The following is a 13,824-nucleotide window of genomic DNA, read 5'->3' as shown; positions in this document are numbered from 1 at the left end:
CGAGCTGAAGGCAGTCGCTTACCCAACTGAGTCACCAAGGTGCCCCTAGGAAAAAAACAAAATTAAACAGCAAAAGAAAGTGCCAAAGAGAGTCTTTGTTTTGGGAATTACAAATGCCAAAGAAAGATTGCATGTAAAGGAGTTAAGACAGGGAGGACTTTATTCAAGATTATTGCAAAGCAGTCAGGACCTACTGCAAGAGAAAAGAGAGATTGAACTCAATCTGGAAGGCAGGAGGGCTTTTAAGTACTGGGGTGAACTAGTGCAGAAGTCCTGAAGATTATTAGTGGGGAAGGTGGTCAGTTGTGTTTGTTAATTGTCCCAGTTAGAAAGTTAGGCTTCTATGCTCCAACAGACAATTGGAGATCTCCTTCAATGATTGCATTTCAAAGGTTTGGCTCCCCTGTCCTTAAGAAAGTTATTCCTGGGCTGTAAAATGGGCAAGAGGCTGGGAGATTACTTCCGCAATGGAGCAGACAAAGAATTTACAATGAAAAGTTCTCTAAAGTAAATGCTCTAAGGAAAGGAGGTCAGAGGTGTTGGGTCAGGAAGAAGCCTGTCTGAAGGTTGGTCAGGATGGGGAGTGGGGGGTGGCCAATGTTAATGCCTTTCAAAGGCCAAAAAACAGAGGACACGAAGAATAGAGCTTTGTGATTGATGAGAAGAACAATGGGTAAGCAATTTAGGCAAATTCACGTGATTACATTAAACATTAAACATCTATTCTGAGCTCAGAAACATCTTCTCTGAGCTCAGAAACATCTACTCTTGAGCTCAGAAACACAAGCAGCAGAAGCAAGAAGAAATGGTAAAGAAATTAAGGGTAGCGTGGACTCAAGCCAAAAAAGACTAGCCTTATGTTAAAACCAAAATGAAACACTAACCCTGTGGCCAACAACTTTGATTAAAGAAATTCTAGACAAGTTGCCTTTAACCAAAACTCCCTTGAGGATAATGCCCTAATTATCTGTTTGTTTAGTACCTTAGATTAAAACTGAAAAGACTTAGTTAAAGTTAAATGTCATCCTCACTTTGGCTTTTCAGCCATCAGATGATTTTACCAGCTCATATCAGCTTATCAGATTGGCTTTTAGCAGAATAAATTGTTTGTTTTTGGAATTAAATCACCTCTGTTTTCTTGCTGTCAGAGAACATCACTCTGCCTTATATGACTCTCACTTATGAACACGTCATTTACTGTTGTGAACATCTCTTAAGGATAAGCCATAGGCCTTTACCTTCGAATCCATTCACCTCAGATACTGAGTAAATGTTGGTTTACAAGCCTACAGGGCACAGGACAGGTAGGTTTTAATCAGAGGAGAGTGATTGGAAAACGTTCTTTCATAACTCAGAAGACTACCTACTGAGATATAGGAGGTCCTGAGGAGAAATCAGAGTGCTACCACTGCCTTTAAGCACAGGAGGGATAGAAAATCAGAGAGAGGCAAAGTGTTCAACTAACACTTGAATTGTTCAAACGCAGATAGTTCTTCAGAAAGTTGACTACAGTCAGTACATGGGTATCTGGAATGAAGCCTAGAGTATGATTTTGTAATACTATGACTTTTAGGAAAATTGATTTCAAAAACTCAGAAAAATGCCATGAATGAGACCGCTCCCATGAGCCCACCGCACCCCTGGTAGGCCATGGTGGATACAGGGACTTTTTTCACTTTCTTCTTCATTTCTCTTGCTTCTCAGCTTCTTTAAAATGTTAATACCATGGGTCACCGCTCTGGAAATACTCTCTCATGGCACCACTCTAGTCCACTCTCCTGCTTTTTTTTTGACCACTTGACTTCTCTTTTTATGTCTCTTGGCACCTTCCAGATACCCTAAAGCCAGATTTTACCAAAGTTTTGTTCGATTGCCTCCATTTACACTTTCACTTTCTGTCAAGGCTTCACCATTATTGTTATGGCTCACAAGATTCAAGGAGTTCTTCAAAGCCATTCTCATAAACCAGCTTATCCAGAATAGTCAGTATATAAACTCAGGGTCCCTTCTAGCCTGTTCCCTCACTGTCAAGGTTTCTACTAATGAAGCAGCTTGAGGTGGGCTCACCATTAATTCCACTAAGGGACCCTGATTATATGCAAAGTCACCTCTTGGAAAAATATTCCCAGTCTTGGCGCAATAAAGACAAATTGCTGCATTTTATATGTTTGTTAATAATTCTGGAAATGTACTCCATAGTCAGGAGTTCTATATCTGTATATCCAACTGCCGCTGATTATCTCCATTTGGATATCCCACAAGCACCTCAATCTCAGTGAGCCCAAAACTGAACTCTTCATTCACCCACCTACAAACCTATTCTGTATTTTACCATAGCCCAGTGAGGGCCTCCCCATCCCACTGAGTGTCCTAATGTAGAAATTTGATATTATCCTTGAACCCCACGCATACACACACACACACACACACACACACACACACACACAGATACACACACAGATCCGGTCAATCAGCAAGCATGGAAGACTTCAGATACATTGTTCATAGGCTTCTTCTTTATTCAGTAGATATTTATTGAGTGAATTTGAAAAATTAATGAGATATTTAATTATCTGAATGACCATACCAATGGCTTTATGATGAGCTATCAAAACATGAAAGGCAAAATACATATGAATTGTGTGAAATTATTCAGAATGTAGTAAAAAAATGAAAGCCCAAAATTAGGTAAGGTTGGTTGGTTGGATCAAAAGATAGATGGATAAATGGAGAAAAAGAAAGGAAGAAGGTACGGGGAGGGCATAAGAGAGTGAGGAAAGGAAGGACAGGGAGAGAGGAGAAAAATCTTGGAAGGAAGAATAAAAGAGGAAAAATGGGATTTGTAGAATATAGCAGTGTGATCCATCAGAATTTTTTTTTTTTCTTTTTCAGAGAAAGGAAGACAGAAGGGAGAGGGGCAGTGTGGGGCCAGACACAGGGCTTGATCTCACAATCCTGAAATCATGATCTGAGCCAAAATTAAGAGTGGGATACTTCACTGATTGAGCTATTTGGGTGCCCCTGTGATCAATCGAAATTTCTTAATGCCATCTTTGCTTTTGTCTTTATCACTTTCTTCCAAGTATGACATGGGTATGAGAGATTTAAGGAGAGGGTACGAGAGAAGCAAGTTACCTTAAGTGAATTAGCTTTACATTTTTATAATGAAAATTTCAAATGTATACAAAAGTCTAGAAAATATTATTCATCTCCCCTCTGATTTGCTCCCAGCCCCTCTCTATCATTATGAAGAAAATCTAACATATTATTTAAATGAGTTGACTCTAATGTTTTAAAGAATTATATCCCAATGATACAATACTAAAAGAAAAAAATACCATCTACTTTTCTTAGAAATAATGAAGAGGACATTGTAAAAAAGGAAAAAATAGGGAAATACTATACTCATCTTTTTGCTATACCTCTTTTTTATTAAAAAGGAAGATTATAGAGTCTTGCGAGTCTAGGGTATGAACTTGCCAGTTTTATATGATGGATTTTTTTTTTCCAGATGATGGAATAAAAATAGTGCTAATCCTAGATATTTCAAGATGCTAAGAACAAGGATTGCTCTACTGACTTTTTCATTCACTTATTCAAATTCTGTCTTTTTTATAAAGGAATTAAGTCAGCTAATTTCCCTTTTTAATAAGGCTACTAGACCGCTAGCTCAGGAAAATACTATAGCATAAAAACGAACCTTAATTTCAGCAAGATACTGGCAAAGTCTCTTACGTTGTGGGTGTGTTAGAGCAATGTGAGCTGAATCGCTGTAATTAGGTAGATTTAGAGGTGGTGATGTGACCATGTCTGCAGGAATAAGCAATGGGTCAGTCACCTTGCAGGACAGCCTCTAGTAGATACTAGAAGAATCTATTTGTGGACCTGTTCATGTCCTTGGTTTTAACCAATGCCTTGGACACAGAAGACATGCGACTACTGCCACAGCAGACTAGGAGCTTATAGACTTTTGAGAAGAGACCACACCTGTAAAACTGAATTAAGTTTATGGTTTACTGGGGCAGAGACAAATAAATTTGTTTTAAACAAGTTGGATAAACAGAGCAAGCGCCTGGTGCAGCGTATCTCAGCTCAGCTTTTTTGGGTCCCAGAACCATATGGATCCTGTTGCCACTTACATTGTCTGTGCAAAGTGGTGTGAAAAGCTAATGTCTGCAAAGCTCAGTTTCATTGCTCACCACATCCTGTCTGATACTTAAGGTTTACAACCTCAGCCAGGAGGAACTTATGTAAATAGGAAACAGCAAGAGACCCTCAGACCCCTTCCTGACTCCTGAACAAAACAGAGGGTCCATTAAGTCCACATCATGATAGGACAGGGAACCCTCTCATTCTCCTGTCCCTAAGCATCATCTCTGTGCCCCTCTGACTACCTGCAGGAGAGTCACACCTTTGCTGAATTGCCCCTAGGGCCTCTATGAGAAGGAGATGCCGAGGAGCCATGGTTTCTGTCCTTGGAGGATACGGTCTTGCTGGAACTAAGACATTTAATTGTGTGGGACAGAAGCCCTTTCACACCTGGCGCTTATCGTTATCCTTCCAGAATTTACACAAATAATCTGTGTCCCTAATGTCTTCTTTTAAAGACTTATTTTCAGCTAGTGATTGTTGACCCAAGCTCAGCATCATTAAAAATACATATTCCTCCAGGGGAAAAGGCAGACTGAGTGTTCAGGCATTTCAGATAGTCTCTCGTCTCTGGTTATTCAATACCCCAGAGAGTTCCTGTTCCACAGGAGCCTCTCAGGTTTACAGAGGACACGAAACTGGGAAGTCCCTCGGAGATGCCAGTGGCAAAATAAAAAATTTTAGAATGGTTACAAGCACGAGCTAAAAATTAAAAGAAACTAACCAGATAAATACAAAGTCCTATCTTTAGCCTCCAAATAAGCATTTAAATAGAAAACAGAAAAGATCTGATAAGATGTAAGTACATATGATTTTTTAAACCCACTTTTTAATGAAAAGAGACAGAAGAATGAGCAATTTAATTTTTTTTAGTTGTATTAGTAAGTGTCTTATCAAAAGTGGCAATGATTGCTTTCTATATGTTCTGCACAGACAAAGCAATAACTGTGGCATTTGGGTTAATTTTGTATATCTCATTTCAAGGATCTACGAGCCACCCATAGAGCCAGAAGACTAGAATGGATAAAGGTCTCAAAGCCATGCCTGATGATAATGAGAATACTAATAGCAACGGGCATGTATTGAAGCCCTATTGTGTGACTCCATCTGTGGTAGACAATGGCCTGGAAATGGCTGTGGAATTGAACCTGTCCAATCTAAAAGGTCAAGAAGTTATGATCCCAGCTAAACTTTAAACTCCATGATGAGAGGGGTGTTTTTACATAATCTTCAGATGGTAATGAAGATGCTAGTCATGGTCGTGATAGCTGCTTCCCAATGTGTGAGAAATAAATTATCAAGTGACAGGGAGGAAAAATGATGTGTCTCCAGAGAGGAAATTAGATCAAATAAATTGAACTTATCAGGACACAAATTAAAGCTCAAATATAAAAAAGAAATCTCTATCACTTAGCGCTATCAGTATCACTTATTGTTACTCAGAAGTGGTATAAAAAACCTTTTAAGGAGTCCCACCTGCTATTAAGTGCTCACTAGGTGCAAGCATCAGACCTTACCAGCTTGTAAAGCGGATACTGTAATCACCATATTCATGGAAAAATCAGGTAGCGAGTAAAAACTTGTCAAAGGTTGGGGCGCCTGGGTGGCTCAGTGAGTTAAAGACTCTGCCTTCGGCTCAGGTCATGATCCCAGGGTTCTGAGATCAAACCCCACATCAGGCTCTCTGCTCAGCGGGGAGCCTGCTTCCTCCTCTCTCTCTGCCTGCCTCTCTGCCTACTTGTGATTTCTGTCTGTCAAATAAATGAATAAAATTTAAAAAAAAAAAGAATTTAAAAAACTTGTCAAAGGTCACACAACTAGGAAATGAAAGATTAAGGCTTACTAACTTTAAAGCTCATTTATTTTTACTAAGTTATAACCATCCCTATCATTGAAAATAATCCATATGGCCATTGTCCACATGTCCATCTCTTAAGGGCATGGTTAGGAGAATTCCTGCACTGGGGGAGGATGGGCCCTACCTAGCTCTTTGATCCTTCAGGCACCCAGTGTCAATGAACCTGTTTGTCAAGTAACACATTCTCACAAGAATGAATGTTTAATGATCTGCTTAATAAAACTGGGAAGTAATAGGAATATTGATATCATTTTTAAACGAATCTAAAGAGATCAGTTAGATTCAAGGGAATGCTAAATGCTCTCAATGCAGGACATTTGCTAATTCCCCCTGAATTTCATTAGGAAAGCACTTAATTGGCCTCCTAATATAATTATTTCTAGGCCAGTTCATTTACTTGCTACCCTAACTATTCTATTTTGAATCATTTATGTAGCACTTTTACTGGTAAAGTTCAACACATGTCAAATATAGCTCTGTGCCTTTATATCTGTTACGAACCATAAACATGGGCTTAAAGAAAGCCAAATATTTGGAAGCAGAGAAGAACAGACATTTGTTGAAAGTCTGCTATGTTCTAGACACAGTCTAGAGATCAGCTCATTCGGAAAAGGGTAGGAGGATCGCCAGGAACTCTGGTGTGGATGTAGTAAGCAGCCCGTCCACAGGGTGCTGTGAGGACACCAGCCCCCAGCCTGGCAGAGGTTCTGGGTGGAGAGTCGTAGGAAATATTACTGGGTTGGTGGCATGGGAAGTATACACAGAGGGGCTTGGATTCGCAGCAGAACATTCAGACTTGGTGAGCAGCAGAAGCCATGCTGGGTTCTTGAGTAGAAGTATAGAATGAGCAAATTTTTTCAAGAATATGGGGAACGTGTTCCTCTCTTTAGAGAGAGGAGTGGGAAGCCACAGTATAAGAAAGAGTAGTGGTTGTTCTTAGAAAGGAGTCTCCTCTGAGAGTGACAGGAAAGTTTGCAGGATACATACTTGCAATACTGATGAGTACTCGGCGCCAGCTCTGTGCCAAGCCCTGGTCTCCGTGCTTAGGCGTAGTCACGCATTTGCCTCCTAATTCTGTGAAGTAAGAAGCGGTGGTATCATCATCCCCAACTTCCAGATGAGAAAACTGAGGGTTCTAAGAGCAGCTGATGTGGACACCAGGGTTGCTCAGTCAGTTAAGCATCTGCCTCAGGTCATGATCTTGGGATTCCGGGATCGAGCACCCACCCTCCCGAGACTGCGCTCAGCCCAGACTCTGCTTCTTCCTCTTCGTATGCCTCTCCCCCCACTGGTGCTCTCTCCCCCCTCCCCTTTCTCTCTCCCTCAGATAAATAAATAATCCTATAAATACAAATAAATAAATAAAAGCAGTGGACCTAAGATCACATAGAAAAGATACCCCACATTCAGCGAGCGCTCCCTCGCAGCCAGATTTTTTTTTTCTTAAGATTTTATTTATTCATTTGACACAGAGGAGAGAAATCACAAGTAGGCAGAGAGGCAGGCAGAGAGAGAGGGGGAAGCAGGCTCCCCGCTGAGCAGAGAGCCCGATGCGGGGCTCGATCCCATGACCCTAAGATCATGACCATCCCACGACCCTGAGATCATGACCCGAGTGGAAGGCAGAGGCTTAACCATCTGAGCCACCCAGGCGCCCCTCCTAGCCAGATTCTGTGACCCATCACAGTGCGTTTAAAATGGTTGTTTGACGACACTGCTATCGTCTTGCTGCTTAAAGTCACAGCTTGAGCAGATTGTTCTCGGAAGTGGCAGACACCACAGGGCTGAGGCCGTGTTTTTCCGCCCACGAACACGGTGGACAACCAGCGTGCTGGCTCCGTGCGCTCTCCTCCTCCAGAACCTGAGGGATGTGAGGCAGACCTTTTCTAGTCTGAAAGTTATATTTGTAGTCTAATAAAGATAAAAATCAAGTTAAGTGAATGGGCTATACTATCTATGGCCGTTTTCTTTATAAATATTATAAATCGCTTTCCACACACATGGCAGACCATATGTGTACGTTTCTCGCCCCCCCCCCCCCACCAGGGGCTCAAGATCTGGATCGCATCCGACTCTCCACCTACAGAACAGCATGCAAGCTTCGGTTTGTTCAGAAGAAATGCAACTGTGAGTATGCCAGTTGTTTGGACTAATTACCCTCCTGAATCCTATAGTTTATGTTTGTTACTTTGTTTATTAAAACTGGTGTCTTGTAAGTGTTGATAAAAATATGTTTACACAACAGTAGAGTATCAGGATGCACAAATGGTTAGAGAGACTCTCCGTAAGTGATTCTGAAGGTTTCATTGCTCTTAACTGCTCAAGTGATGATTCTTTGGATGTGTGCGAAATCCTGTCCTTGGGATGGTTTAAATCTGGATGGATATGGTTCTTCTCTTCTCTAGCTTTGGTATTGTCCATGCAGTGCCATCAGAGTAGTTTCCACGAACGTTAGAAAACACCAGATATTAAGGTTTTTTTTTATACATGTGTTTGCCTTACAAGTATAAGAAAATATTGATAAGCCCCTCGAAAGCACAGAAGTTTCTTTCTGAGGCTACAAAATTACCCTTTGTATCAGAGTTTTAACTACATTGGCCTGCATCGGACCAAAGCAAGAAAAGAGGCAATAATACTCGAAGAAACAAAGAGACTTGCTTCGACATGTTCCCAAATTTTAAAATGTCGGCAGCCACTAGATCACTAATCCCAGCGAACCGTTAGCATCGTCTGCTGCTTCATTGCTCTCGTCATTCTCTGGAGAAAAAAATTGCCTCTCATAGTTCGTGTCTATGAACTTACTCTTTTCTTTTTGAAAACTGACTGCTGTAAAAATGAATAAGTATTCTCATTTTCTAATTAGTATTGGATGGATTAGAAAAATGAGAACCAGAATGTTCTCCTGAGGACGAACACGTAGTTTTTGCATGAGTGGCAGAGGGCTTAGACGTGGTCAGTATGGAAACCAGGCATGTCCACACCTCTACCTCCCAGAGTCTCCAGGAGACGTTCCCTGGGACCCTGCCCTAGGCTCCCCAAATTCTGACTGGGGGGGGATGGGCAGGCAGCTAGTCTTCACTTGCTCATATAGAGCTTCTTCCCCAGCTTCCCCAAATCCTGACTGGGGGGATGGGCAAGCAGCTAGTCTTCACTTGCTCTTATAGAGCTTCTTCCTCAGCTTCAGTGGCTGGAAATGGGGCTGAAGTTTGGGGCAGGAGAAGGGGGTAAACACAGGTTGGCCAGATAATCAAAGACATGTTTGACTCCTTACAGAAAACTAAATCCAACCAAAAAAAAAAAAAAAAAAAGTTGGGAGACTATGAGAAGAACACTACAGATGCGGGAAGGAATCTGTGAATGTACTTGCAGCCCTGGGCACTGAGGAGTCTATAAAAGGACTTTCGAGCACTGGTATTAAAGGACAAGGAAGAGGCTCCCACCAAAGAAAGGCTTTTCTACCCTCCTCAACCCTACCACCTATATTTAAACAAAAGGAAAGGTCTCCATGTCTTCAGCGATGAAAAAGTGACAGGATCCTCCGGTGTCTTTGCTCATCACCACTCAGTGGCCCTGAGAATGAAGGGGGAAGAGAAAGAGCAGGGACGGGGGTTCTCATCCCATAGAGCTTTGCCAAGCAGAGCTTCCTCCTCCGGGCCTTTCAGCAGAGAGAGGGAATTGTTTAAAAAAAAAAAAAAAATGTTACAAAACAGTAGGGATGATCCAAAAAGTAAATAAACAATAAAGAAAGGGAAGCCTGGGAGGGAAGGGGAGAGCATTTCAAAGGCCCTATCTCCAGCAACCCTGGGCCACCTCGCATTCCTCCTGCTCCCAGGGAATGGCCCCTTCTCATTCTTGGGGGTCTCCTTTTCCTCTTCCTGTTCTTCTCTGCTCTTCATCCTTATTCTACATCCAGAATCATGTGGTGGTCACCCTGACTAGGCAAGGAGTCACGCTGACCTCCTTGGAAAACCGTGCCAGTCTATCCCTGGGGAAACTAGAACTTTCATACTCATCTAGTTGTCCCTCAGTGCATCCATTCACTCACCTTTTAAATTAGAAAGCTTATAACGAGCTCCTACTGTGTGTTCGGCACTGTGCTTAGGTGCCTGGGGTAGAGCGAGGTGAATAAGATACGATCTCTGCCTTAAAATTGCACAAAGTCTAACTGGGTTAGCCTGGATGGAATTTTAAACAGGCTCCTAACACAGTATGAAAGTGTAATGGTAGGAATGGGGGCATGGTGTTGTGGGAGAACAAGGAGGCTGGGCCCTATGTGGGCATGAGGGCCAGTAAGAGGAGTTTCCTAGAGAAGGAGGCATCTAGCATGATTCTTAGAGAATCAGTGGACATTACACAGAGAAGTGTTACACCCGACAAACTTCATCTATTTGAGGATGAGGAAAATCCCTTCTTAGCCTGTTGGCTAAGATCAAGTGTAGGAAAATATTACATTCTCTACAAACTATACAAAAGTAAAGCTTAAGGAAGAGAAACAAGCGGGTGCCTGGGTGGCTCAGTGGGTTAAAGACTCTGCCTTCAGCTTGGGTCATGATCCCGGGGTCCTGGGTCATCGGGCTCTCTGCTCAGCAGGGAGCCTGCTTCCTCCTCTCTCTCTGCCTGCCTCTCTGCCTACTTGTGATCTCTGTCTGTCAAATACATTTTTTAAAAAATCTTAAAAAAAAAAAAAAAAGGAAGACTAACAAGCAGGTTTTCAATGCTCTGCTAAAATAAAGTTGCTTTTTAAAATTGTTTCTACCTTGAGCAAAAGTGTTAAATGCAAGTATGATATGTGTTTGCTGAGTTTTCCTCCCTGACAACAAATCTAGCAGTTGTGATGTCAGGGAGCTTGCAAAATGCTAACACAGCTGAGACTGTTTTATCTTAAAGGCAGAGCCTACTTTTTCAGATAACTAGGACACTGGTGTTTATGGGACATAATATTAGTCAATGTTAAATGTACACCCCTGTATTAGGGGAAGGTCATTTTTGTCTGCAGTGAAACTTACACCATAAATATGGTACCTTATACTGGAGTTTTACTCTACAATAAGAGAAATTTTTTAAAAAATCCAGGCAGTGTATTTGTAAGTGCACTGCTTTATTGAAATTCTTACATAGCGTTTACTTCATAGAAATTGATGGACCTTAAGAGAACAGGTTATTTTTAGGTCCAGACCTTATTTACAGGTAAGATTGATGTTGGGTATTAACAAAACTAAGCTTAAATACCATATAGTAGAGGGGAGAAAACACTAAAAACTAGCACTTGTCAAGTCATCACCTAGAAAAAAAAAAATATTATCTGGATATAGCATGGAGTATATAGACTTTTAAGAGATTTGTTTTTTTATCTGAGTTCAGACATCAGAAGGGTTAGTTAATTCCCCGTATTTCTGTCCCCACAGCCCTTGCCTACTGTCTTTATGGTTTCCTGTACAGAGTACTGATTCCTATCACTGGCATTCATGTTCCTTCCCTCTAATGCAATTCCCAATGGATGCTGAGAGTAACTGCTTCTGAGGGTCGAAAACACTCCACAGAAGAGGCCAGAAAACTGTGGCCTGTGCACTGAATGCAGCTCAGCACTTACTTTTGTATAGACTGTAAAATAGGAGTTTTTACAGATGACTATTTGCAACGATTTTAAAATAGGGAACATTACTTACAGTCCCAGTTAAGCAAAATGCTGTCCTTCCCCCGCAAATTCTAATCTTCTCATTGGTAAACAGGTATTGAAAAAAAATTCCTTCCATTATTATATTTTAATTTCATCAGAAAAGTGTATAAATTTGTTTTCTCTCTCATTATATATATGCCAGCGTAATATCTACATAATATTACTATGTAATCTGGTAGTGCCCCACTCTCCAAACACGAAAAAGACATTCACCAATCTCTGTTATAAAAGAAAAACTGTGAGACACCATCTTTTCTTTTTTTCAGACAAAAGACACTTGATTCCTTCAACTTTTCTCCATGGGATTCATTTGTCAAGTCAGCTTCTTCCCCTTACCGCTCATTTTTGTACCCTGGCCTAACCTCCCTCCCCGTGCCATGACTAGCACATTCCCTAATGGAACAAAAGGATGGATGACCCTAAAAATTAGGGGACACCAAGTTGTCAATTTTATTTTCTAGGAGGAATAGGACAGAAAGGGGATAATACACACAATATTCCTAACTCTGCTTTCTAATCGATAGCATTTTCTTTAGCTTCAAGGTTTCCTGAGAACTTTACACAAAAATAAGCTATACACCATCTATAAGAATGTGTGCAATGACAACATCTCAGCTTTGTTTTAAACAAATAACTATTTTCTGCCAGAACATTATCTCCTCGGTCAGCACTGACATGGTTAATGATCCAGATACCCTGTAATGTCAGCAGATCTTTTCCCAGAAATTACTTTGGAGTCAATGGAATGCAGCCTTAAGTTCATGAACAATAAAAGGGAACAAGAGAAATAAATCAGAAATCTCAAATCCCTCCTGTTTAATAAAGGGAGCAAAAGTAAGGAGGCACCTTCTTTTAGTTCTTCTGCTCACAGCCTGAATTTTCTGTCAGTCGTATCAACTAAAATTTAGCTAAAATTTTGCTTAAAAGGAAAAGAGGAGGAAAGGTATATATTTATATCTGAAATTTCAGTTTCTCAAACATTTCCCTCTAATAAAAGAAATACAAGTATTCCTCATCCATTTATAAAGTTAGAACGCATGCTTTGACTTAATAACTCTAAACTTCATTCAGGATTTCTAGAAGAAAAGAAAATGCAGAACCTCTTCACCTAATGGCTTCTCTGTCACTGTGAAATTAACTCATGTGAATGTTAGATATGTGGTGGGTCCAGAAGGAATATTCTTTTATGAGTGAATGAATAGGATCCACTAGATTCATTTTTCACGAGCCAAGTGATTAGTATTATACCTTCAGGAATAGCTTTTAAATATGTGGGAGGTTTTTTTTGTTTGTTTCTTGTTTTTTGTTTTTTCTTTTTGAAATTTTATTTCTTTATCTTGAGAGAAAAAGAGAATGAACATGAGCAGGGAGGAAGGGTAGAGAGAGGGAGAAGCAGACTCCCCACTGAGCAGGGAGCCCAACTCGGGGTTTGATCCCAAGACCCCAGGATCATGACCTGAGAAGAAGACAGATGCTTAACTGAGTGAGCCATCCAGGCACTCCAGGTATGCTTTTTCTGAAATAAATACTAATATTCCATTCAATTTTATTCAAGTTGATTACCAGCATATTCCTCCTCTTTGCCATATTTTTAAGTATGTGGATTTTGGGCTGCCTGTATCCATTTCTATCATTACATAACACACTTAGCCACTTAAAACAAGACACATTTACTCTCTTGTAGTTTCTGTAGGTCAGAGGCCAAACACAGCATGACTGGATTCTCAGCCTAGGGTCTCCCAGTGTCTGTGGTTCTCATCTGGGGTTCACGGTTCTCTTCTGAGTGAACTGGCTATTGGCAGAACTCATTTCCTTATGGTTGAAGGGTTAAGGTCTCCATTCCTTACTGACAGTCAGCTGGTGACTACTCCTAGTTCCTACAAGCTACCTGCATTCCTTGCCACATGGCCCTCTAGATGTTTGCTTCTCCTTCCGTACCAGGCACACTGGGTCTCTCTGACTTCCTCCTCCTCTGTGATCAGCCAGAGAAAACTTTTAAAAGAGTTATGCAGGGGCACCTGGGTGCCTCAGTCAGTTAAGCATCTGCCTTAAACTAAAGTTATGATCCCAGAGTCCTGGGATCAAGTCACTGGATAAAGCCCCGAGTCAGGCTCCCTGCTCAGCCGGGAGTCTGCTTCTC

General features: G+C 41.1%; 1 protein-coding gene across 24 annotated transcripts in view; it reads left to right on the top strand.

The window, feature by feature from the left end:
• The window catches only part of DTNA (dystrobrevin alpha), a 355,996-nt gene that overhangs the window by 235,078 nt on the left and 107,094 nt on the right, over positions 1 to 13,824 (top strand). For all 24 annotated transcript variants that reach the window (XR_014302908.1, XM_082699565.1, XM_082699546.1 and 21 more), the window contains one exon: positions 8,054 to 8,134. Coding sequence is in view for 23 of the 24 variants with exons in the window: in XM_082699565.1 (XP_082555691.1) it covers positions 8,054 to 8,134 (81 nt within the window). In the remaining variant the exon portion in view is untranslated. The remainder of the gene's footprint in view (positions 1 to 8,053; positions 8,135 to 13,824) is intronic.

The sequence above is a fragment of the Mustela nivalis genome, assembly GCF_964662115.1.
Source record: "Mustela nivalis genome assembly, chromosome: 14".
Lineage (NCBI taxonomy): Eukaryota > Metazoa > Chordata > Mammalia > Carnivora > Mustelidae > Mustela > Mustela nivalis.
This window is presented reverse-complemented; position numbering and strand designations above follow the sequence as displayed.